Source organism: Clarias gariepinus, chromosome 18, assembly GCF_024256425.1.
Source record: "Clarias gariepinus isolate MV-2021 ecotype Netherlands chromosome 18, CGAR_prim_01v2, whole genome shotgun sequence".
Lineage (NCBI taxonomy): Eukaryota > Metazoa > Chordata > Actinopteri > Siluriformes > Clariidae > Clarias > Clarias gariepinus.
In genome coordinates this window covers 11,234,794-11,261,537 of record NC_071117.1, presented here as the reverse complement: position 1 = coordinate 11,261,537, position 26,744 = coordinate 11,234,794, and the positions used below count along the sequence as shown (strand labels likewise).

At 39.8% G+C, this 26,744-nt stretch overlaps 1 protein-coding gene across 3 annotated transcripts in view; it reads left to right on the top strand.

Annotated features, from left to right (window-relative positions):
• Positions 1-26,744, top strand: part of epha6 (eph receptor A6) — a 167,727-nt gene that overhangs the window by 36,372 nt on the left and 104,611 nt on the right. For all 3 annotated transcript variants that reach the window (XM_053476874.1, XM_053476873.1, XM_053476875.1), the window contains exon 3: positions 15,181-15,841. In XM_053476874.1, coding sequence (XP_053332849.1) covers positions 15,181-15,841 — 661 coding nt within the window. The remainder of the gene's footprint in view (positions 1-15,180; positions 15,842-26,744) is intronic.

Here is a 26,744-nt window from a genome sequence, read left to right as displayed (position 1 = left end):
CATGTTATTACAAGGCGCTGGTGGCTCAGTGGTAGGTGTTTCACCCGCCAGGTGGAAAGCCCGGGTTTGATCCCCACCCAAACATCAGCCACAGGATGCAGTGCCAGTCCCAAGACCAGGTAAAATAAGAGGGTTGAATCAGGATGGGCACTTGGCGTAAAACCTGTGCCAAGCTTGTATGTGTGGACCGGATAGTCTGCTGTGGTGACCCCTTGCTGGGAGCAGCCAAAAGGTCAACACCAACATTCTTATTATATAATTAAGACCTTCTGATTCACACTGTACACTGCTCGGTACACAAATAGTTTTATTAGTAAAGATATTCCATCCATCCATCTAGGAACCTCTGTAGCCCGCATAGGGACCATGGAGGCCCATGGTGACCACTGTATTTATTCCCATTTTTACAACCGTGGTAGGACCTCCAGTAAAAATGGGAATAAATACAGTGGTCACCATGGGCCTCCATGGTCCCTATGACCTCCAGTCATCATACACACACGCACTCGCACATTATGGGCAATTTGGGAAACACCAGTTAGAAGAAGAAGAATATTCAATTATTTGTCACATGTACTTTACAGCACAGTTAAAATGTCTTCTTCGCATATCACAATTAGGAAACTGGGGTCAGAGAGCAGGGTCAGCCAGCTTACAGCACCCCTGGAGCAGATAGGGTTAAGGGCCTTGCTCAAAGGCTCAACAGTGGCAACTTGGCAATGCTGGGGCTCAAACCCCCGACCTTCCGATCAGTAACCCAGTAACCCACAGCCTTAACCAACTGAGCCACCACTGCTCAGCCACTCAGGCACCACTGTTAGCCTGATCTGTATGTCTTTGGATTGAGGGAGGAAACCCAAGTACCTGGAGGAAACCCACCAAGAACATGGAGAACATGCAAACTCCATGCACAAGTCAAACGGGAATCAAACCTGGCCAGGAATCGAGCCCAGACCGTGGAGGTGCAAGGGAACAGTGCTAACCACTACACCACCATGCCGCCAGTGCTCTAAATATATAAGATGCCACTTAATGCCACAAAAATAAGAACTTTTTAGATATCAAGCCAAAAACTGAAAGATTTATACCCATGTTTACGCATCCGGATGGGAAAAGAAATACCCCTGGCTTTTCACTGGTTAAAAACACCTTGCTAGGACGTGCTATGACCTTCCCTCATTCTTTTCAGGGGCAGATCTGTCAGTGTGTGCCTTTGTCTCATGACACAAAGAGCTTAGAGATATGGTACAAGAATAAGGACCAGCATTTGAAGAGGGTCGCTGAACACTACAAGTGCTGACAATGACCCCGCTGACTCTCATTCATTTAGATATTCTTTCCATGCTTCAGCAGAGGTTAAGGCGAGACAAAAGGGTGAATTTTTTTTTTTTTTAATGTTCAGTCAATTTTTCTTTTGTGATGAAGCTACACATTTGCTTTTCCATGTACCGTATGGCATTTGGCAGATGCCTTTATGCAGAATGATTATTAATAAATACATTCTCATACATATTTGTATAGTACTTGCAGTCTAAAAACCACTTGTAGAGGTTAGTATTGTATGAAAAAGGCACAAGACAGTTTTCTTAAAGACAAAGTACTAATTCAAGCACTTTATGAAGTGATAGAGTACTGTGCAAAAGTCTTGCCCCTCCCTTATTTCATCACATTAACTAAAATGAAATGATGTAGATTAAATTCAAGGAATAAGAACAAGTGTTTTACTGTGACAGACTACAAAAGGCTTAAAAATTATGTTGTTTATGTACTGTAACAACCTCAGTAGCAACCTCATTTCCCCTCTCATCCGTTCCCACCACTCGGCATTCAGCATCATCTGTCATCTGTCATCATTTGCACCTGTTTCTCTCATTATTCATAGGTCACTGTGTAGCTAAACAACAACAAAAAAGTCTGGCCAAAGAAAATGAGGAGTTGCTCAAGACTTATGCACAGTACTGTAATTTTTTTTATTTATTTTTATTTTTTTAAAGACAACCAGCAATTCAGATTCCTGTACATCTTGGGGAAATTCATTTTACCCCCCTAGGCAGCTGAGTGGAGAACAGTCTTGGTGCATGCACTCTTCCTTACACCTTATTTCTGGTTCCAGCTGAACAGTTCTAGAGGATTGGAGGGAGTGTGCTTCTAGTTTGAAGTGCGATAAGTGCTTTAAAGGAGATGAGCACTGGCCTGGTTTTGGCTTTGTAAGCACGCTACAGGAACATACAAGGGTACTAAGACTAAACAGTGAACTTTACATATTTGTCAGGCTACCATGTAGGTGTATTTTCTAACGGTTTAACTTTTTCTGCCCTGTCTATTAATGGGAAAAAAATACAACAACCAACATAGAAACGACCAAGCAACATTCCACCAGCCGAAGATATTCACCCAACAGTGGTGCTACATTATGATCAGTAACTGAAATTAATATTACAGTACAAAAGGTTAATAAGGGTAGACATTGTTTAAAAACCCCAGTAATACAACTGTACCTTAAACATTCATACCAGCCACAGACACCCCCAACCTGGTATCCACTGCCAGAAAAAACATCAGGTTTGTAGTGGCAAAAATTTAATACCTCCACATTTCCTTTTTTTACTTTTCATGGAAACTTGACGTCCCTGTAGAACAAAGACCGGTATCTGATTTTGGGATGTAAAGCAGTTGTGAGATAATGAAAACAGAATGAAATAAAAAAGGCGATTAAGAAAGAGATGACCCAAAGGGATAGGACTGAATCTACCATGAGCTAATTTAGATATTTTTCATGTTCTCTGGGCTAATCTCACAACTCTGATTAAAACTAGATTGATTTTCTTTTTTTACTCTATGTGAATCTGAGAACATTACAAACCTAAAGATTATGGTGTCTTATGACTTTGTAGAATATAATAGAGGGATGAATAGAAGAATGTCTGTTATTTTTTCATCGAAATGCTACGAGTTACCGGATTATATCAATGCCTTCAAATTAAAATGTGTCTGGAAATTTTTATGAAAGCCTTGAGGTGGTTACAAATAAATTAGTACAGATGGTGGATGGTGGCACGGTGTACTCATGGTTAGCACTGTCCTCTCGGGCGGGTGGTGTACATGGAGTTTGCATGTTCTTCATGCTTGATGGGTTTTCTCTGGGTACTCTGGTTTCCTCCCACAGTTCAAAGTCATGCAGATTTGGTCGTTTCTGGGATTTCTAGACAATCCCCAGACAAACCCCTTGACCTTGATTTATAAGAAACTGTAACCCAGACAATCTCTAGACCATTTATGGCTATGTTTACACTGCAGGTCTCAATGCCTAATTCTGATTTGTAGCCTATATCTAATTTGTCTGTTTACACGTTTTTTTTAACTATGACTCATATCCGATACACGTGTTTAGACTTGCCATGTCATCTGAAACATCGCGCATACTTAAAGGAGGGTTCTTGCGCTACACATTAGCCAAGATAGACGAAGGTAAAGTATGCTTGACGCCCTGCGATATATGCAAAGTTCGCAAAACGTCACCATGGTTTTAAAACGGCATAATTGCAGCCTGCACATATGCTTCATTCACCAAATTCTGATTTTGTAATGTTATTTAGCCCAAATAAGCATTAACACAAGGCGGTGTGTGAGGGATTTATTTTCCTTTTCCATGTCACCTGCGATGTTATCATTCCACACGCGCTTTCACCGGAGAATAACATTACATCATTGAACCGTGAAGAAGTCGCTGTTTTAATGACGTACAGAACGCAATGACTCAGGAAATCCGATCTGTCTGTTTACACGACAATCACATTAGCACATATCTGATTTATATCTGATTTATTTCCACATATGAAGGAGGCCTGAAACCGATCTCGAAATATCGGAATACATGCGTTTTTTTTCTGTTTACGGACATAGAACATATCGGATATGTGTCACATATAAGCAAAAAATCGGAATTGGGTCACATTTACCTGACAGTGTGAACGTAGCCTATGGGATTTCTAGACAATACCTGGACCTTTTAGGGATCCATGACAATCCCACCATATTTAAGATTTAAAGAGCATCACTATTGTACCAATTTAGAAATCATTAGACAATCCCTAGACCTTAGTCAGCATCCCCAGACAATCGTTAGACTGTTTCAGGATTCCCAGACAATGCCTCAACCAGTTTTGTGATTCCAAGACGATACATAGACTTTTTTTCTGAATCCCTAGACAATCCATGGACCACTTTTGGGATTCCCAGAGAGTGTACTTGACTTTTGCAGTTTTAAGTATTTGATAAAAACGTTTACATGATATAAGAAATTGACCATGATATAAGTGACAAAGAACTATGTCACTGTACTTTTTTAAAATCTAGAAATTATGTAGAACATGTAGTATACTGTAGTGCATTATATTTTCAGGAACACTGGGCCTTTTTTTTGTTGTTGACAAATTCCCTTCATCAACTATGGAAGTAAAGAGCTTTTGAAGCTGTAGGAGGTAAAACCTACACAAAACCTCAACCTCCTACGGCTTCAAAAACATTTTGCTTTGACTGCGGTGAAGGCGTTTTGTCTGAAAACATTGTGTTTTTCTGGAACTGCTGTTTCCAGTTTTGACTATAAATCTGTTTATTATGTTAAAGATCAGTTTGTGACGTTCATGTTAATTAACAATTAACACAGTATGTATGTTTAATCTCTTCACCAGAACCATCAAACCATTATTGTTATTGTTATGTGATGGGAAATGGCTGTATAATGTACACTTAACCAGAGTATAGATTGTTCTACATTCAGATTCGGAATCATACTGCATTTTTCTCTACTGTAACAAGCTTTCACGTTCTACACTACAAACTACCAAAGCTTTTTCCATGATCTCAAAATCAATCATAGGAACAATCCTCAAATGAAGAGGTCCCAGACAAACCACTGTCATCCCAAATCCCTTCTGTATTTTCTTTCTGTTAAAGATTATGTCTCTTCAACTGTAAATACTTGCTATTATTCGGTGGAACGATATACCCTGACAGGATCAGGTTTCCCCCCCTGGTACCGTCACTTGATGGCTCTATATGTCTACTTTTACATCATTAATTGCATCTTTCCACTGGAATTTAAATGAGCACAGTTTGCTCCCAAAGATAGCAGATAAAAAAGCTGACTTTTTTTAATGAACCTTCTACCACGTTTGCTTCTGGTTTCACAGGTTACCACCCACACAGCAAGTCAGCGAGTCACATCAAAGCTCAGTAGGCGGTATTTCAAGATCTGCCATTTGTTGTCTGCGACTCATACAGAGGCGGATCTTTATATCTTTTCTCCAAGAAAAAAAAAACAGTCATAACTCTATGTATTGTGCCAGCAGCAGTCATAACTGGGCGCAAACTTCACATTAGGTCTATTATGACTTCTATCAGTCGTAAACTACAGCCAGTTTGGGACCTTGGTGAGACAGCTGTTGGACGGCTGCTGCAAAAAAATGTTTTTGTTACTGATAGATTTTATTTTGTTTTATCATCCCACAGTTGTTCCAAACTAGAACTTATATTATCTTTAGTTCTTTTTGAGCTCTGAAATTTATAGATGAAAGTATTATTATTATTATTATTATTATATACACTGTGGAAGTATCGCTAGTAGTTTTGCGACAATTAATTATTCTTTTTTATTGTAATATCTTTATATTTACTTATTAATGGAGTAGAGGTTTAGCACGGGTCAAGACACAGGACGAATGGGCTTTCATAGATAAACCTATAATAATAATTGTATCAAACATTTTGCAAAAATGGATGCAAGAGCCAGGAAAATAATGAAGCACGAACCTGAATGAGAAAAACAAGGTTTGGAAATAACAAAACTAATTGCATATTAAGACTTCATGACCCTAAGGTAAATGTAAGAACCAGCAAATAAATAGGCACAGTTTGCATGTTCTTTCTGACATTTTTATAAACATGTTCTTCATTAGGCTAAGTAGCATTCCCAAATTGTCTGTGTAGTATGGAGTGATTGTGTGTGTGTGTGTGTGTGTGTGTGTGCGCGCAGTTTGGGAATGCCTATTAGCCTAATCTGCAGGTCCTGGGGCTGTGGGAACAAACCAGAGCACCCAGAAGAAACCCACCATGCGCAGGATGAACATGCAAACTATGCATACTTATTTATTTGTTTGTTATTTATTTGCCCTGGGGTACAGTGCCTTACAAAAGTATTCATACCATACACAAATGTATTTCATTGGGATTTTATGTGATAGACCAACACAAAGTGACATTTTGCAGTTTGTGACAAGCCATGTGGAACTGGAAACAGGAATTCTCATGGCTTTTTTCAACAATAGTTTTCTTTGTTTCCACTCTTACTGAAATGCACGACCAAGAGTTGTCCTGTGGACAGATTCTCCCACCTGAGCTGTGGATCTCTGCAGCTCCTCCAGAGTTACCAAGCTTGGCTGCTTCTCTGATTAATGCTCTCCTTGCACATGGTGGACAGCCATGTCTTGGTAGGTTTGAAGTTGAGCCATACTCTTAAAATGTTCAGATGATGGATTGAACAGATGGATTGAAAACTTGTTCACAACTCTTTATTACTGATCGGTGAGCTGTGTTCCTTGGGCTTCATGTTGCTGTTTGTAAGTCTGATTTGTTCTTAAGTCAGGCAAAGGGAGTCTTATACGCCTTTGAAATGAATATACAATGTAAAGCATACCAATCCACTTGACCAAATCTGCCCCATTTCCTCATACTGCCATCATGTGGCCAAAAACTGCAATCTCACTCAAATGTAACAATGTTGTCTCTGCACCTTTAAATTGCGAGGGGAATCCCGGTCGTCATTTTGTCTCTGAGCTGTAAACACTGTTTTGTTGAGGATTTTCCAAAATATGGTTACTCACGGTCAGTACAGCTTTACAGGACAGACATTTTCTAACATGTCTCCCGTACTGATCCATTGAAACTGGTGAGGCTGACTTGCTTACACACTAAAAATAATGTATATACTGTAATTGTAAATATTGGTCTCTGGTTCGCTGCAGTGTCTATTTTGTGAGCTACTCCAGCAATTAAACCGGAAGTAGATCCACGGTCCGTTTGCATCTGCGGAGATTCGTAACTTGAATATTTGTACGACGGGTTTTCCTGTATTTATACTGAGATTAAATTACACACAGATGGACTCTATTTACTTATCAGGTAACTTCCAAAGGCAATTAGTTCCACTGGATTTTAGTTTAGTGTTTTCAGATTTAAGTTTTAGAGTTTAGATTTTTATTTGTAAAAAGGTTTCGAAAACCTTCCATATGACTTTTATACTGTAATCATGTGACACATTTTATAGGTCTGTCACATAAAATCCTATTAAAATAAATTTTCTTTTGTGGTTGTAACATGACAAAATGTGGAAAAGTTTAAGGAGTATGAATACGTTTGCAAGACACTGTAGGCTCCAGGCCACCTACAGTACTCTACAGTAGAGAATGAATGGGTGAGTACAGGTAAATGTAAACAAGGAAGAAACCCACTGAAAGCACATGGTGTCGTATACTGTAGGAGGTGTCTATTACGACTAATAAGATTTGTGTTTTAAACCACCACTTTGATTGAACACCTGTGGCTTTATTCCACCCGCAATAGGATTAGTGTTACAACAATACAGCAGGTATAAATGGAGAAAAGCTTCTTGTTGTTATCGTTTTGATATTTGTTTTGTCTGGGTGATACATTCCAGACATAATATGCATGGGTTTATACAGAGTTGATTTGCATGCTTTTCTTTTGTGCTTATTGTTTTTCCTCAAAGACACACACAATACTCACAATTCATTTCAAATCTATATTTCTATTGTGATGCTGCAAATACAAAAAAAAAATGTATGCAGATATATTTAAATAGTGAAAAAAACTATAAATTCTAACTCATGTAGTATAAAGAGCGTGCGCGTTGTGCGGCTAAACCTTGTCACTCTGCCGATCTTGATAAACAGTGGTCCAGACAGCGTTAACTGTCATTGTCTGGTCTATTTCAAGCAGCTTAATTATTTCACAGATGTCACCCTGAAGAGCCGGGAAGTCAATTAATCAATTATCGAGTCAAAAGGACAGTGTCAGTATCTCTTTTGTAAAGCTCCCTCATTACCCAAGGTTAATGTGTGTTTAATAATTACACAATAATTAGTTTCTCCCGAGCATAATTGTATTTTATTTTTTCCTTGATGTGCTTTTGATGCGAGGTCCCGATAGCAGACCTTGTCTCTCGACTGATTTCGGTTTCTGTTAAACCGTTCCTCAGAGACGTGAATCCTCGCCTCTGAGAAAAAAAAAATCATACCTTTGAAGATCCGTCCCCTGGCAAACACAAATCTATAGTGAAATAATAGATGCTGTAAGTGTATCGAGCGATTGTGTTGACACAGTGTTCGGAGATAGAATTGCCCATTCAGTCTCATTGGTACCCAGAGGGGTTGAAACACAAGTTCAAATAGATGGCTAGTCTATTCACAGGGTTGTAAAGAGCGAGTGGAAATCGGTGACGAGATCGTTTGATAAACGGTCATTCATATTTTATGTTCACGCAGGCTTTCATCCATATTATAAACCTCTGTACATGTGGGAGGTGTTTGGAGTCTGAAGGTGTGATCAAAATTTTATGATTTCACCACCTCATTGATGCATGTGCATTGCCGAGAAACACGGTTATTCCTCTGACTGGCGAAGTCAGCCAGGGATTTTAAAAAATTTAAAAGGGTGGGACACATGACGGTATTGAGAAAAATTGCATCACTTTTTTTTTTTAAGTATTTTTGACCAGTTGTTTGTTTCCTTATTGAATAATTTCTTATAATAATCTTTATCTATATTAGTTTGCTGGCAAAATGAGATAAATGCCATATATATTCTTCTATTAGCAGCGGTTGTATTCCATTTGGGAGCCATGATGCACTTCAGAATTTATGAAAGTAATATTTACGGAAGAAGGTTAAGCAACCAGCAGCTGGATAATGCTACAACACTCAGGAGGCATCAGGAGATCGTTTTGTGTAGAAGAGACATACAGTAACTGCAGGAAGCTGTTAAATGTTTGGTACACTTGGTTATGTTAGCTGTGTTCCGGCTTTTCCATTTGGGATTTCTGAACTCTTTTATAAACTTATGGGACCACAGCCATATCCAGTGTGTGGTTAATCGATGCCTGATCAGACCTTATATATTACATCCCTGTAGTAGGGTTAGGGTTAGGGTTAACCCTAATTCTAGCCCTGCACCTCAAGGGATGAGGGTTAAATTCCCGCCTCTGGGTCTGTGTGCATGTGCTTTTGATGCGACGTCCCGATAGCAGACCTTGTCTCTCGACTGATTTCGGTTTCTGTTAATGCTCTCCCTGTGCTTGGCAGGTTTCCTCCCACAGTCCAAAAACATGGGGAGTTCCCAAATTGCCTGTAGTATATGAATGTTAACTGGACGTCCCACCATGGTTGTAGAAGTAGGAATAAATACAATAGTAATCACTGGCCTGCATGGTAACTAGTTGGACTACACAGGTTCCTAGATGGATTGATGGATGGATGATGATAAGGCACCATCTTAAAAAACTGAAGTAAAAATGAAACTGGTAGAGGATGAATTGATGATGCATTGCAAACTAAAGTTTTGTTTTTGTTTCTCATGATCATCAGCCATAATCAGTTATAATTAAAAAGTTATTACTGTATGTGCACCAAAACTCCACTTTTTCTTTGGTTTTAATTGGCCGCCATGGCTCACTTTAAAAACACCCAACGTGTTTAAAGCTTGTGTTTTTGATACGTTTTTTGTAGTTGTTGTTTTTGTTGTTAATTTTTAAAAAGTACTTTTATTGTTACTAAATTGCATATTTACATTTGCACAAAATGATTCGTCCATTGGAAGCTGGAGTTAAATTATTTAGCAAATGTATCCAAATTCTACACAACAATTCTAATGTAAAATTTTGGAATTTGAGCTCTGAGACTTAAAGAAACCATGCACAAACTATATTCTAACCGCTTGTAATACTTCCTGCTTCTTTGCGGAAAAAAAATATACTGTTTATCTCATTTTGCTTGTCGAATTGTTTATCTCTATAATAGAGTATATTCCCTTTACTCTCAACCTTACAAATGTGTAACAGTTTGTACAAATATGACTGTTAAGATTCTCAGTCATCCAGGTGAGAATATCTGGAAGTTATCCAGAAGTCTGAAGAATCTACTTGGACGAAGTGTGAAACATATTAAATGAACAGGAAAGAAGTCCAGAAATATGGTACAGAGGTTGGGGGTAGAGGGGGTTTAATTGTTTACATTGTATTTTTATGATTTAATTCGTAATTGTTGTAAATCAAGCAAAAAAAAATCAGTTTTTTTTTTGGTTTGTTTTTTTGCAAAAAGCATTAGATTTGGCCATTGGCTGGAAATCGAACCTGGGCGGAGGGCATTTATACTATAGTATATTTCCTGTTGTTAAGTTCATGAGACAAAAAACAAACATCATACTGTATCATGGATTACACTATCTTATTTATTGAATATTGTATTAATGCAGAAAAAAGAATGTAGAAAAGTCTTCATCAGTCTTATCTTAAAATTAGACACCATGTACAGTATCCATTCCACCATAGTAAGAAACTAGTAAGAGTGTTTTTGCACACACGTACTTGTGGATCCGTGACATAAAACGTGTCGGACATTTCAACGCAAAGTAGAAGTAACGTCCATGGTTCTTTTGGCAAAATTTATCCTGAAAAGTCCTGGACACTTTCATGTCTGAATGCTGGCATGGCCAGCACTTCACGTCTCTTTTAGGGTAGATCTCGGTCGCATCCTTATCCCAATCTCTGAACTCCAGCCAGCATAATGTGATGTGTAGCAAGTGATTTCGGGTTCATCCATCACGGCCATTTTTATCAGTGGGTGTCCTGTCTTAAGCTGTTCTCTGATATCTTATCCCTGCTGCAAAGCCTGGTGATACATCCTCAAGCCCTCCAGGATGAGATTTAGAGTGCACCGCGGCTACACACTCCCCGCATGCTCTCTGTTCTTCTTGAGTAATGTCAGGACATGAGACGGCGAGGGAAAAAAAGAAGGGTGGGGGGATGAAGATAGAATCTGGCCTATTCCTTTGAAAGAGGCTCAGACATAGATGTAAATAAGCTTAGAATAAAGCCCTGTTTGGACTGGATTAGTTTTACACAGGGAGGAGGGGTTTTGTAATTATTTTTGGTTTATCTCTGGGATGTTAGACGCAGGTTCCCATGTCTGGAACGATTGAGCAGACTATTTAGAGTAGTATAAAAGGACCTGTACAAATAAACCCAGATGATATCCTGTACATCCAGCCTGAGCTGACATGTTGGTAAAGATTTTATTAAATCTTATGCGAAAGGAGGTTTTGTGTGTGTGTGTTTTTTTTATTATTATTATTCAATAACAAGACCCTCCAGGCTTTTTTTCTACTGTCTACCATTGAAGCTAGATTTTGCACAAATGTAAAGAGCTTAGTGGTTAGCACTGTCACCTTGCACCTCCAGGTCCTGGGTTTGATTCCCACAATGGGTGTTTGTGCTTGGGGTTTGCATGTTCTCCCCGTGCTTTGTGGGTTCCCTCGGGGTACTCCAGTTTCCTCCCACAGTCCAAAGACATGCAGATTAGACTAAAGGGCGTTCCCAAATTTCCCATAGTGTATGATCGCTACAATGTCAGTTTTTGCTGTGTGTAATTATTATTGCAGCATCCAAGGTTTTACACACAATGCATTGACCTTTTCTTTTACCTACTCTCATTACATCCTGTGGGAAAAGTCGTTTTATGCTTTTTATTCAACATAGAGACAAAATACTCTTTTTTTTCTTGTCTGCTGACAAGACCAAACTATCGATGGCAGTTGAAAAGGTCTGGTCGACATGTCGGTTATTAAATTCCTACTAAAGTCACAGATTATATACAATGCCTGGCCTCACCATTTCAGAAGGGTCAAATTATTGACCTCAATCAAACAATGAAAACAGCTAACCTTAGTACTCTCCCTAGTACTCTCACTTACAGTAATACCTAGAATGAATACCTTAATACACTATTAATACCTAGAAGCATGGTAATGAATTGAACTTGTGAAAAAGGAATGTTGTCTGGGGGACGCGGGGGACAAAAAACCTGAATAGGAATTACTTAAACACTTGGAAAAGGTTATTAGAAATTAGTAAAGATCAGTGCTAGGGTTAATAGTGTAAGCAAGAGCATTGTGAAAAGAACTCAAAGGACTGGGATTGAACAGCTGTTGCTAGTGAGACAAGCTTGAATTTGCTAAAGAGCATAAAGAGTGGACGAAAGTCATGTGGTCTAATGAGTCCAGACCCTATTCCAGAGCGAGAAACTCTGAGAGAGAAGAGAAACGCATGAAGCGATGCACCCATCATGTGCAAGCCTCTGGAGGCAGTGTAATGATCGTCAGGCATTGCGTCAATGACTTTACTAAGGTATGATTATGTTTGTCAAACTTTGTGCTTGTGGAAAGACAACAGGAACCTTATTGCTTGAAACCAAGACCATGCTAAACAAGAGCTGAGACAAGTCCAACTACAAATCCTGGTAATTCCAAGTCAATAAAGAAAGTACACAGCACACATAGAGCTTTAGATTTGTGTATGGCCACGCGGTTATGATGCCAATCCCATCTCATTGGTTTATACCAAACAACATTACTATATTTACTACGGGAGTCCTGTTAAGAATTAAAGTGTTAACAGTTTTATTTTTTTGATTTTTTAGATAGATTCAGTGTGTTAAATACTTTATCAGTCTGGAAATGTGTGTATACCGTGATTCATTGGTGGCTACAACCAGGATGAAATTACTCACTTATCTTCTATACTGCTGTATCCTGTATACAGGGTCGCGGGGACCTGAAAGCCTATCCCAGGAGGCTTTGGGTACGAGACGGGGTACACCCTGGACAGGGTGCCAATCTATTGCAGGGCACACACATACACTCACTCACACACACACAAACTTATTCATTTACACACTACGGGCAATTTGGAAACACCAAACAACCTAACCTACATGTTTTTGGACTGTGGGAGGAAACCCACCAAGCACGGGGAGAACATGCAAACTCCATGCACACAGAGGCTGGAATCGAGCCTGGCCGGGAATTGAACCCGGACCCTGGAGGTGCAAGGCAACAGTGCTAACCACCACACCACTGTGCTGCCAAGAATAAAATTAACTAGCAAAAAAAAAGAGAAACAATAACTTAAGGTTCATTCATTATTCATTAACAAAAAACCCAGCGATGTTCAAAGGTAACATGTTTAAAAAAAAAAAAAAAAAAACATTAACATTTTTACTGACCTGATGCATTAACATAAGGTTAAACAAAGTCTTGGCTGTCGAGGTGCATGAACGGTACAGATTTTTCTTTCTTTTTTTTTTTTCCTTTTGTTTTGATTGAGTACCTATTAGCAGACCTTAGCTTATTATCTCGATAATGGAAGCGAATGAGGAGAAGGCCTTGCACTAATGAAGTGCATCCACGGTAATTAATTACAAGAAGAGAGGGAAAAAGAGAGAGAGAGAGAGAGACAAGATGCAGAGAGAAGGCGAAATAATTGAAATATGGCATTGGCTATATTTTTAGGTGACTAAATCTCATGTTTCCCACAGGCTTGACAGCCAATCAGATGATGGTTTAAACTTGTCAAGATAATTATGTTCATAATAACGAACAGCATATTCCAGACGAAAAAGGAGAAGAAGATGAGACGAACAGAACGGCAGGGATTTAAAGCCTAGTGAAAGTGAGAGGCAAAAAACAAGATGTTAAGCTGCACATCCGTGAAGCTTGGTAAACATACAGTATTATCTCGCCTTGGCCCACCTTTTTCACTAGTAATGAGTAACGTGTGCGGTTGTGGACATGGTGAGGTTTTCTCTAAGGAGATACAGTATTTGCGCTGAAGAATTCCCCAGGGTGATCGGTTTACTTTTAGTTATCAGGATAGCAGGCTTCCTCGTTTCTCCAAGACACCACACACTGTATTTTTTTTTCTAGGTTGCATTATTCCAAGAGAGACTAAAATCAAAGAACAACTCAAAACTCGCAGCTTCACTAACATCAGCACGACTTGCTCTGCAGACCTTCGGCGACATTCCTAATAAAGTGGCCGAATAGCGTATAATCAAATTCTCAGCCTATTAACGGACCGCGTGATGTCTTTCCTCTCTGAATCCATGTATGGATTTACTTTTAAGGTGCAAAAAAACGAGTCCGCGGTTCAACACTGTGTTTTCCCAGTAGCCCAGATATGACAGCTGGCTGTTCCTCTTGAAGAGTGGCCGTATTTCCCACTAGATATTGTTCGAAATATCCATAACAGTATTTCAAGCATGAACAAAGCCGTGCTCGGCTTTCTTCTTGTGATATATTCATATACTGACTGACATTTTTTTATTACCTTGTCCAACTGCTGACACCCATGCAAAAAAAAAAAGTAATAATATGTGCTGCAATATCAACAACATATCAACAAAAATGTACTGCTTTTTCACACCGGTGCTAATGCAGCAAGGATACGGTGCCAAATTTAATGCCTTCTGTGTCGAGATCGGGTGCGGAAGATTAGTGGATGTTATTGTGTTAGCAAGACAAATGGTTCTTTATGATTAAAAAAAAAAAAAAAGAGCCCCCATGATGCTACAGCGACCAACCCTTTCAGTCAGTTGCTTGCGTAAAACTATTACTGCTCACAGAATCGTTCAAACTGACATTGGTGAGGTGTTTCGTAATTGACATACCCCAAGCGCATGATGTAAGCCCTGTGAAAATGATAGTAAGCAGCCCTAAAGTATCAGAGCGTAACATGATGTTGTTATTAATGGAAGTCTAGGAGCGTGATAAGTGTGATGGATGTGTCATATGGATAGAGCGGGTACACACCGCAGTAGCAGGATCAGCCAAGAAATCAACTCATTTTATTGTGAGTGATAGATAGTTCCTCAGGTGTTAATCCAGAGGAACAAATCCATATGGCTTTACCAATATACAAATACGAGTGCTTCGTTCTCTTGATTGAAGCAAAGCCGTACTCGTTATCAAGTTGGACTACTTCCGACCTTCATTTCAACCTTAATCGTTTATCCGTCTGCTTATCACGTATCTTTCTTTTGCATTTTCCTACAGTGGGACGCCATCACAGAAATGGATGAGCAAAACCGGCCCATCCACACCTTCCAGGTGTGCCACGTAATGGAGCCAAACCAGAACAACTGGCTGCGCTCGAGCTGGATCGCGCGACAGGAGGCGCAGAGGATCTATGTCGAGCTACGCTTCACGCTGCGTGACTGCAACAGCATCCCGTGGGTGTCGGGGACATGCAAAGAGACCTTCAACCTGCACTACCTGGAGACGGATGAGCCTCACAGCCTCTTCCGTCCCTCCGATTACGCCAAGATAGATACCATTGCGGCCGATGAGAGCTTCACGCAGACGGACGTGGGGGAACGAGTTCTTCGGCTGAACACGGAAGTGCGCGAGCTGGGGCCCGTGCGCACCAAAGGCTTCTACCTCGCCTTCCAGGATGTGGGCGCGTGCATCGCCCTGCTCTCAGTGCGCGTCTACTATAAGAAGTGTCCGTCCACGCTGAGGAATCTGGCCGCCTTTCCTGACACGGTGCCTCGCGTGCACTCGTCCGCTCTGGTGGAGGTGAGGGGAGCCTGCGTGTTGAACGCCGAAGAGCGGGACACACCTCGGCTATACTGCAGCGCCGACGGGGACTGGCTCGTTCCACTGGGCAGGTGTGTGTGCAGCGTTGGCTATGAAGAGAGTGACGGCCTCTGTCTGGGTGAGTCTGTCTCTCTTCTCTCTTTACTATTTTCTTTTTTACTTACTTAAGTAGACCTTTGCTCAAGAAACTTGCATTTCGGTTCTGTAAGGTATTTGTCCATGGCTTTCCATTACAGTTTTAGCCAGTCACGTTGTGTTTAGCTTATAGTTCATATCACACATGAGTGATATCTGGCAAACCATAAACAATGGAAGAACCTCACAAAAGATGAAAAGAGGTTCCATGTCTTCCAGTCCCCTGATTGTCCCTGGTTAATGGTATTGTTTCTAATCAGGTCGGCTGCTAAAAGGAGTGCATCTGTAAATTTTGGTTCAGTTTGGTTCAGAGTACACATACACATAGAGAACCTAAAGTTTGTGAAATTCTTGCTGCTGCCACCACTGAGGTTCCTGCAGTCAAATCAGTGGTGCTACTGGTCGATGACGTAAATTCCCTTCGTCAATTCGCTTCACTTTAATCAAATCCCAAACTGTTTCAGTTTGTTTTCAATTTGTAAACGTTTTACATTTTTTTATTGGTGCAGTTGCTTCTTCCACAGTATCACAACATGACAGAACAGCTCATTAACAATAACGATGCATGTTAAGCTGTTATGTAGAAACACAAACAACATAACTGTGATATATTCGGTACTACTTCCTCTGCGTGGGTGAGCATGCCTCAATATTTCCTGTAATTATACCCTTTCACTCTTCTTCTTCCTTCTCTCACACTCAGTGACTGACTGAGCACATCCTAACATCTGTTTGAATGCCAGCACATCCTGCATAGCTGTGTTGAGGCTTCATTAGTGCAGAGAAGCGTAGAGAAGTCCCAGTTTTGGGCGACTCGACAGCAGACATGACTGGAGACGTGTACACTACAGCCAAGTTCCTCTGTACGGATTAGGACAGCAGTGATTAAGACATCAGTGGCTGTGGCCTGGTTTTTTCGTGCCGGCTCAGCCCGTAGGGAGGTATTTTTGTACATGTGACAGAATATAAAATGGAAGTGGGAATATCCGCCGTCATTACAGCTTCCTCATCATAACCTTTCTGTGATTAGTAACGTACTTCAGAGGTTCTGTAGCATTAGAGACACTTTTTCCGTTTCATCTCTGGTGTCTCTTTCTCTCTCTCCCTCTTTCTCTCTTTTTGTCTTCTCTTTTCAGCCATGTGCTGATATCGACCTCTCCTCTCCATTACCCTTTCTCTCTCACAAACACTTTTGTGATGCAGCCTAAGACGTCCTGTGATGGTAGATCGACTCAGATAGGATTCACACTTACAGACAGAGAGCGTATGCATAATGTAAAACCGGTGGCAAGAGGCAGGACCATCTTCCCTGTCTTTTCTCCTTCTATTCTCCGCCATCTCTGCCTGCACTGCGCTGCGATCTGTGGGAGCAGATCACGCCTCCGATTGGGACTGCAGTCGTGCCCGTACCTGTCAAAGCCTTCGTCAAAGAAGGCCGGCGTCGGGGAGGCTCCTGCTGCAAAGTGAATCTTTAAGTAGCTCTCTCTCTCTCTCTCTCGCCCTTCTGAGACCAGGCTTGCACTCAGCTTTTCCCTGATGCACTGCTTCCATCCTTTTCTTACACCGCTGAACTCAAACATGATGATATTTAAATGCTTAACTCCCCTTGGATGCCCGGTGCCCGGGCCAAACACAGAAAAGGAAAATGTCATTTATTTGGGCTTAGTTAGTGATATCTATAAATTCTCCCTAGTTGTCTTAAACTTCCATGCACTAGCAAGGTCCTTCCTGGGAAGTCTGAGTCCTAGCCAGTGCTTCTAATGAACAGTTAGCTGCCTCTTTTCAAATGTCGTCCTTCTCTTTTTTACATATGTACATGAGCTTACAATTGGCTCATGCTTCGCTAGTGTTACTCTGATTGACAGGGAAGAAACAATTTATGCTCCTCCCACACATAAGGCTTACCACTTTTACACTGCTATTAAAGGCATGCTTGTTATTGGATAGTGATTATGTTTCCTCTCCGTCAGGAAATTTAGGTTAGGATCATACAGCGATGAACGTTTTTTGTGGTGTTAGCACCACTTGGGAACTCCTAGATCCCAGATATTGTAAAGACGTAAAAACTGTAGAAGTATTCACAGTCTATTGCAGTAACTGTCTCAAAAGGACACCTCTAAGGGATAGTGGTAGCTCAGCAGGTTAATCCTCTGGATTATTGATCAGAAAGGTAGGAGATCAAGCCTCCCGCTGTTGGGCCCCTAACCCTCTCTACTTCAGAGGTGCGGTAATATGGCTAATTGTGTGGTCTGACCCAAGCTTCCTAAAAAGTTGGGATATGTGAAGAAAATAGTTTCACTGTGCTGTAAAGTAAATGCCAATCAGCCATAAACCTACTTTGAAATGCCCAGTTTTGTGGCATTTCCTCAGCTGCCAGCAGGGCAGTCCCGACCCCCTTGGAGCACTGTATCCACAAAACGTCAGGTGTCGGGGGGATATGGGATGTTAGCAGCAGATAATTTGGTTGCTGTGGGTTGTGGGGCTTCCATGGATCAGACTGGCGCTTCCCGTAGTTGCTCACTGGGTTTGGGATGTGGCGAATCTGAAGGTGGAATCAACAACCATTAACACTTTGTGGTAGGCTGTGATGCACAGGGTGTTCTAGTGCCTTTCTATCATGCCCGGCATTTGTTTATTTTTTTCAGCCCTTTGTGCGCTTGAGCTTTTCATGATCCTGCCCTTAGTTAACTGGTAAATACTGTAATTGATAATGTTAGTGTGTTAATGTTATGGGACAAATAAAGGCTTTTTCTTAGTTTACAGGGGCTCAATAAAAAAAATATATATAATAATCTAAGGGGGGAAATATATATAGGTATTTTATATATATATATCGGTATTTTATCTTCATCTAAGAGAAGCATACAGTTTTTTTTCTGTTTGCCGAATACAGAGACACTCCAGGACTTGTATTCTGTGAGTCTCAAATCATAGACGGCATGATCCAGGTACTTCACCCATAGTGGTGTCGCCTTTCTTCGCATGATAAAATCCACTGGAACATGAATATCTTGATTTTTCTCACTGTCTGCCTGACACTGTCACCCTGTACCAGAAAGTGCCGGAAGGCTCTCTGCCCGTCAGTACTACAGATATTGCAGAAATGTTTAACAGACTTCTTGGCAGACGGCCCTCGGACACGCATCCTGATCTCGTTACGAGTGCCGCTGTGGTGTCCTCACCCTCACCGTTGCATTTTTTATATCCCTCACTGTACGGAGGTACTGATGCTTTTCTCTCTTGTTTGCTGAGTCCACTTTTAGTTTACATTTCTAGCTTTTGGTTATCATGTTTGTTTAGACATTTTAAAACTGCACACGTGTGCAGCTTAGGTGGAAAACTAAACAATACACTTACCATTTTGTCAATAATAATTTGTGTCTTGGCATTTTTGCTTCAGTGGCATGCAAACCAAACACAGAAGTAATCAGAAGTGATTTTCTACAGCACTCCTTCTCCGAAGCTAATCTACTGTTTCGTGTGTGTGTGTGTGTGTTTGTGTGTGTGTGTACTGCTCTAAGAATGCATCATCAAATTACTAGTGCGTTGCCTTATAAAGATATATTTTATTAATTTTTGGTTGCTTATAACAGCAACTCGGGTACAAGACGAATCACAGGTTTGTATTTATTATTTTTATATTAAGCCCATGTATACGTCTGCCTGTCGTTCTGTTCGGCAGGTCTCTCTAACTTATTAATACAAAGAATTACACTTTAGTAAGGTTGCGAATCTTAAGTTGTACTTCTTTTATCACCAGACAAATACACTCCCTGTTCGGTAATCGGAGAAGGAATCACAGATGAGAAATCGAGAAAGTAAATCGAATAAAAATGAAGTTTTGTATTCAAACGTCTCCCGCGCATTAAAATTCACTTATACGACTTCATGTGAACTAATCCCAGTAAAAATAATCAGTTTAGCTTTTCTAAATAATATCTATTAGTTCAAATGTTTGTTTACATTCAGCAGGTAGTTTATTTTAAATTAGATTATTAAATCCCATATATACTGTAACTTTTTATAAGAACGCTTTTATTCAACATTTTGATTTTACTTATGGTGCAGGTTCAACTTCAGTCAGATATTGAAGTACTGCCAAAGTTTTATTAAATTCTGTCAAGCCAGTGTTGCGTGATGCTGTGACAAAATCTGGCTGGACAAACATACAGACATACAGACAGAAATTTCTCTGAGACTAGTTTCGGGTCCTCCAAAGTAAAGAGATCATTGAAAGAGCAACGTACAGAAGATTTCTTTTATTTTTTTATAGATATTTATGATTTTTACATTTGTACAGCACATCCTTATATAAAAAAAATTATAAAAATTGAAAAAAATCAACACATTTATCAATTAATTAATTAATTAATTAATTAATTAATTAATTTACTTTGGCATTTAAGATGGTAAAATGTTGTGATTCCTTTATAATCCTAAACTATTCACACTTTACAGCATCCTGTGTGGTACAGTAGGAGCAAATTATTTTTTAAGTTTGTTTAGAATTGTGACAAAATCCAAACATACAGTATTTATCTATTAAATTGGGAAATTTATAAAATCGTGATACTAATAAAACCGAATACGATGTATCCATACGTACAGTATGTATTGCACATAGGTATTGTGACAGTGTTGTATTTAGGGGATTCCCATCCCTACAAACTATGGTTCGAGAAGTAATGCCCCATAGTCCAGTGTCTATATGTCTAGGTACCGTCTCAAGACTGCAATTTAAGACTTTTAGCTCCATTTCTTACATTCTCTTGAATGTAATAAATTTTCAATCAGCCACTTAACCTAGCCTGAAGAATAAACGTCTAACATGGAAGATTAAATCTAATAAGATGTGAGTGTAGGTCTTTAGTCCATGTTCGAATGCTTGTAAAACAAGTAATTAATAAAGATGTTTATGTAGAAACCTTTTTACATAACAAATTGAAGGTTATATAGCGATTGGACTTTGGAGGAATGAAAAAAAGTTGGGCTGGGCGATCAAGTCAACATTGATCGTGATTAATCGGTAATGTTTCGATTTATTTTTATTGAATTACCCAGCCCTAGAAAAAGATCATGTGTTCTGATGAAACCAGATTGACCAAATTAAAGAAGGGAAGAGCGAGAAGCGATGCACCCGTCATGCATAGTGTCCACTGTACAAGCCTCCGGAGACAGTGTTCTGATCTGGGGTTACTTCAGTTGCTCAGGTTTAGACTCAGCATCATTATGTGGCAGTAAAACAATGTCAGCTGACGACCTGAATGTACTGAATGACCAGGTTATTACATCTATGGAGTTTTTCTTCCCTGGTGGCACGACCATATTCCAGGACTCAGATTGTGAAACAATGGTTCTGGGAGCACGAGCGATTATTTTCCCACATATTAATTGGCCACCAGAGAGTCCTGACCTCAACCCTGTTGAAAGTCTTGGGATGTGCTTTATGTTGTTGTTCGACTCTTCCCTTTACAAAACAAGATCCCAGCCAAAAATAAGTGCAGATCTGCACAGAAACAGACCTTCTCTAAGGTCGTCAAAACAATGCTGGGGCAAATGTGCAGCACAAACAAAACACAAAATGATCCAATTACAAATATATACATGTAGAAGTATCTGCAAAGGATTTCGCAAATGTTGTATGATATTAGGAGAAAATTATTTTACACTTAAAGCATAAAAACACATCAAGGTGTCATTTTTTCAGGGGTTAGGGGTAGCTCAGGCCTTGGACTAGGGTTCGGAAGGTCTCGGGATCAAATCCCACGACCACCCTGTTCTCCCTTAAGCAAGGCCCTTAACCCTCAACTGCTCAGATGTACAGAACTCTATAATAAGATCCCTCTGGATAAGGGTGTTTGCCCAATATGTCAATTTAATATATTTGTCTGTATTTACTGTTCATTTGTATTAATCCATATACACCGACCAGAGAAGTTTCTGCAAGTACACTAAATGAATGCAATACCGTTCTTTCAGCTAATGTTTTGATGATGTAACGCATCTAATGATGATTTAACCCATGACTATAGAGTATGATTCAGCACATCATGCGGAGTCATCCTGGAAGAGACCACGCCCCTGGGGATAGTAATGGAAGAGACCACGCCCTTGGGGATAGTAATGGAAGAGACCACGCCCTTGGGGATAGTAAGGGTTCAGTTATGATGGTCCGTCACAAGTACATTTGTCACCTGGCTGTAATTATAATTTTATAGATAACACAATGCTTTAAGGCTTTTAATACTGTATGTCACCTATTAGCCCTCTCTCTCTCTCTCTCTCTCTCTCTCTCTCTCTCACACACACACACACACTAACACACTCCTGAGAAACACCTCCTGCTACCACTTCGGTCCTGGAGGGCACATACTGCTTCTTTTTTTTCTTTCCCGCTCACACTTTAAAGAGCTTTTCTGTTTTGCTTCGGTTCAGAATCTGTTTTCAAGTCATTCATCTGAAAAGACACGATAGATGAAGCTGTCACAATTCTTTATAGGCGCGACGTCTTACAAGCCTGGCTGGTCATCTTTCTGTGTCTGTCACTAATGCCGGCTTTTACAGCAAGTTTTATAGCTGCCGACTTCTAGGCAAATATACCGAGCACTCATGAAAGAGAGAAGACCTTTTCTTTTCTTTAAAAGTTTCTTTTAAATATTTAGTTTAAAGAAATGTAAATAGTTTCTATAATGTTTAAGTGGAAGATTTCAAACATTCTGTGGATTTTCTCAATCATTTTGGAATCGGTTTCAAATCATTTTACCGCGGAAAATCCTAATCAGGCTATTTGCTAATTGCTCACGGAAACCGCACATATCCTCCACTATTTTCTTTTCGTGGCTATATATATAATTTTTATGCGTTTTAACACTAAACAATATAATATAATTTACTAATTTTGTAAAATAAATATTAACGTCAATTTAGCTAAATTTTCATATAAAATCACATATACATACTGTATACGTTTTTTTAGAACACAAAGAAACTGTAAAGGAAAACGCGGCTTGTGATGGTGAAATATTACCGTATTTACCCTACAGTACTTATACAGTCTAAAAAAAAAACACAGCATACAGTACCATAGAAAACGTGCTCTCCTTAATTACAGTACATATAGGTGTAACATCCGTATTTTACATTCTTAAATTAAAACTAAAGTGTTTTGGGAGGAAATTTAGGGTGTAAACTATAAAAATCGGCATTTATAGGCGTTACTTTAACCAAATCCAAAATTTTTGTTTTTTCACAAGTGCTCTATGAACGAAACCTCCTCGAATTTTGGGGGTCGACTGTACTTACCGTTTGTAATTAATGAAGTACTTGCTGATATGCTGTTAAAGCTAAATCATTAACAACAGTGTGGTGTGAGGAAATAGAGTTATGGAAAAAACATCAAAGTTGGTTGACCTATTTTACAATTTTTCAATTTTACTAAAAAAACAAAAAACAAAAACCTGTTTTATTCCTCTTTTTATTTCCATTAATTTGTGTACTTACTTTTTTCAATTTGTAAGTACGAAAAACAAATGATTCCTGTTATTGATATCCTTATGTTGTAGCAGCTATAACAGTCGTTCTGTCACCATTCTTCATGACACTGGAGACTCCTTCCTAAATTTTTCATACACAGAAAACATAATTTTAACAGTTATAATAATTTTTCCTTTGTTACTGTATAAACGATAACATACTAGAACCATCACATTTAAAATAAAGTTGTCATTTAAATTATAACAAAAATTTTCATCAGAGCTACTATTATAGAAAATAAATGTAAACATCCTAACCAATCAGAAATGAACAATTCCAAAGGCATTGAAGTCTCTGGGCATCTAAATAAGAGAAAACAAAAATACCCAGGTAGGTTCTATTTTTATATCTATGGACTGCAGTGTTAAGGTTACAGGACTGTATGTAAGCAGTAATGTGTTTTATATCTAATTAATAAAATAAAAACTATTGTTCATATTAAAGTCCTGAGCCACTCGACATTACTTCATATTTTTCTTCCAAAGAGCCGATTCTTCTTGTATTTATTTATTTTTTATGTTGTTTTGAGGAATAGTTCTCTCATATTTTGGCACGTTTTGGCTCCCATGTTCATTCCAGTCCCTGTACCAGTGCAGTTTCAGGGGGAATGTTTTTTTTGTTTGCTAAGACACACAGTGACCTTCAGTATGAATCATTCAAGCATAAAAAAACATCTAACTTAAGGCATGAACCAGTGAGAAACAGGTGCAGATGATGACAGATGATCAGGCCGGTGATTAGTACACTGCTGATGCTGAATGCTGAGTGCTTGGAACAGACAAGAAGGGAAATGAGGTCGCTGCTGAGGCTGTTACATACATATCCAATTTTAATTGTATCTTTAGGCACTTTGCAGCACAGTAAAACATTAAAACATTTGTCCCATGTCTTTAATTTAATCTACATAATTTAATTGAATTTAATGTACAGAAATAAGGCGGCACGATGACTTGGGGGTTAGTACCGTCGCCTTGCGCCACCAGGTCTTGGGTTCGATTCCCACGATGGGTGTGTTTGATTTGGAGTCTGTGCTTGGTGTTTTTTTTTTCTCTGGGTTCCTGGTTGACCTGCAGGTTGGGCTAATCGGCGTTCCCCAAATTGCTCATTGTGTGTGAATGACCCGTCTAGGATGTACCACGCCTCAGGCCCCACGTCTCCTGGGGTAGGCTCCAGGCCTCCGAGACCCTGTGTACAGGATAAAGCGGTTTAGACAATGAGTGAGTGAGTGAAGAAATAAGGAGTGGCTCAAGACGTTTGCTCAGTACTGTACGTCCAAATCGTCTATAAATATCACATTAGATTGATGCACGTCAACCTTTTTCAAGTTCTCAGAAGCATTTCCCATGTCTAGTTTCTACGCCCAGGTCTCTATGCATAGGAGAAATTAAGCAGAAACATGATCAAAGCGAATTCAGCATACTGAAAATGAAAACAAAAAAAAAAAAAAGGGTGTTATAATTACAAAGAAACAAAGTAAGCTAATTTTATTTATTCATGTATTTATTTATTTTTGTATTTATATTTGCAATGACTTTGGGACACCCCGGAGAGTAGCTGAAAGCACCCGAAATGTTAATTCAGACAAGATGTTGCAAAAGCCTCGACAAGCAATGCATACAGTACGTATTAATATGTATGACGGAAAATCGCACTACTTGCACAGCATGCGAGGAGCGTGTCTGGCTTTATAGAGCACAAAGTCGCCTATTTACTGCAGTCTGGAGCTTTATATTTGCATGGTTGTGTCGCCTCTACCTGCAGCCTAATCCGCAATGAGCTCAGACAGGGGAAAGCAAATATTGTTTTTACTGTATTGTATTTCGGAGCAGAAGCACAAACAAGTTGGAGCTGTGCTGTGCATATGGTATGTCCCCTCTTAGGGACTTTCTGCGACTGACCAAATTTAAAAATGATTTAATAGTAATCAATCAATGAATAATAATAATAATAATGATGATAATGGAAAAAAAAATTGATTATTTTTAAATGGTAAACGTGAGTAAACCGTGCATGTTCGGTGAAGAACCCCTGATCTGATCTGAGAGCTCGACAGGAAATGTAAATTGCCCATCTGGAGCGGAGTGATTATTCAAACTACAGTGCCCTCTGTGTAGTTGTCCCAGCAGCCATTTGGCATCCACGTGGGTCAAAGTTCAATCCTTCAAGAAAAAGTTGTACCTCTTATACATACGTGATGAAGAACTCTCCTTGACGAGTGGGAAAGTTCTTTGTCGATTTGATTCGGTTCCATCTGGATGCTCAGATGTGTGTGTGTGTGTGTGTGTGTGTGTGTTGCATCGTGTTGTTTTGTGTGCTCCAGTTAAACTTGCAGCTGTATTTGGCCTGGTTTCTGCCGCTCCCAACACAGGCTACCTCTCTAATTACTGTCATTTGTTAGATTCACAGCTAATTTACTTCCGATTGTTTTCCCAACTCTCGTTCGTACCCCCTGCTCTCGTTCTCTCTAATGCGTATACACACACACCGTCGTCGGGCTTTTTAATTAAACAGTATGCTAAACGAAGCCGTCTTTATCAGAGACTCCTGACTTTAAGCCTGCGTCAAATTGCGTCTGTGGCTCCGACTCGTCACAGCTGTACGCCGTCGTTTGCTAAAGGGCTGCATGTGTAGCGACACGTGCAAACTGGATAAAATGATCAGAAAAAAATTATAAATTCAGGGTTCATACAGTACGAGTGCGTTGGGAGTGTTCGCTTCAACAAATCTTTTACCTAAAATTGTAAAACACAGAAGAGTGTTGAAGTCGGCTTGCACCTCCAGAGTCTAGGGTCGATTCCCGTCTTTGTGTGCGTGGAATTTACATGTTCTCCCCGTGCTTGGTGGGTTTCCTCCGGGTACTCCGGTTTCCTCCCACCTGCCGATTGGCATTCCCAAATAGCCCGTAGTGTGTGAATAAGTGTGTGAGTGAGAGTACCCCGCCTAGTGCCCTAAGTCTCCTAAGTCTCCTGGAATAGGCTCCAGCTTCCCCGACCCTGAAAACAGGATAAAGCGGTATAGACGATAAGTGAGTGAGAGAAGAGTGTTGAACACTTTAAATTAGTATAGCCAGAGGGCACAGTGGCAACTTCAAAACAATAGAATTTTCACCTTATTTTGGAGCATGGGCACATCCAATCACATCCACGCTCTATTAAGGGTTTGGAGCGTGGATGGAATTAGGGTTTGGAATTTTAGTCAGAGATTGGCAAGGACACAACAGCTTTCTTCTAGAACCACTCTTTTACTATTTGAGTCCGGGATATGGCCATGCCATCAGGAAAGATGAAAAACCCTATTGATGTGATAACCTGGTCATTCAGTACATTCAAGTCAGCTGACTTCAATAAGCAAGG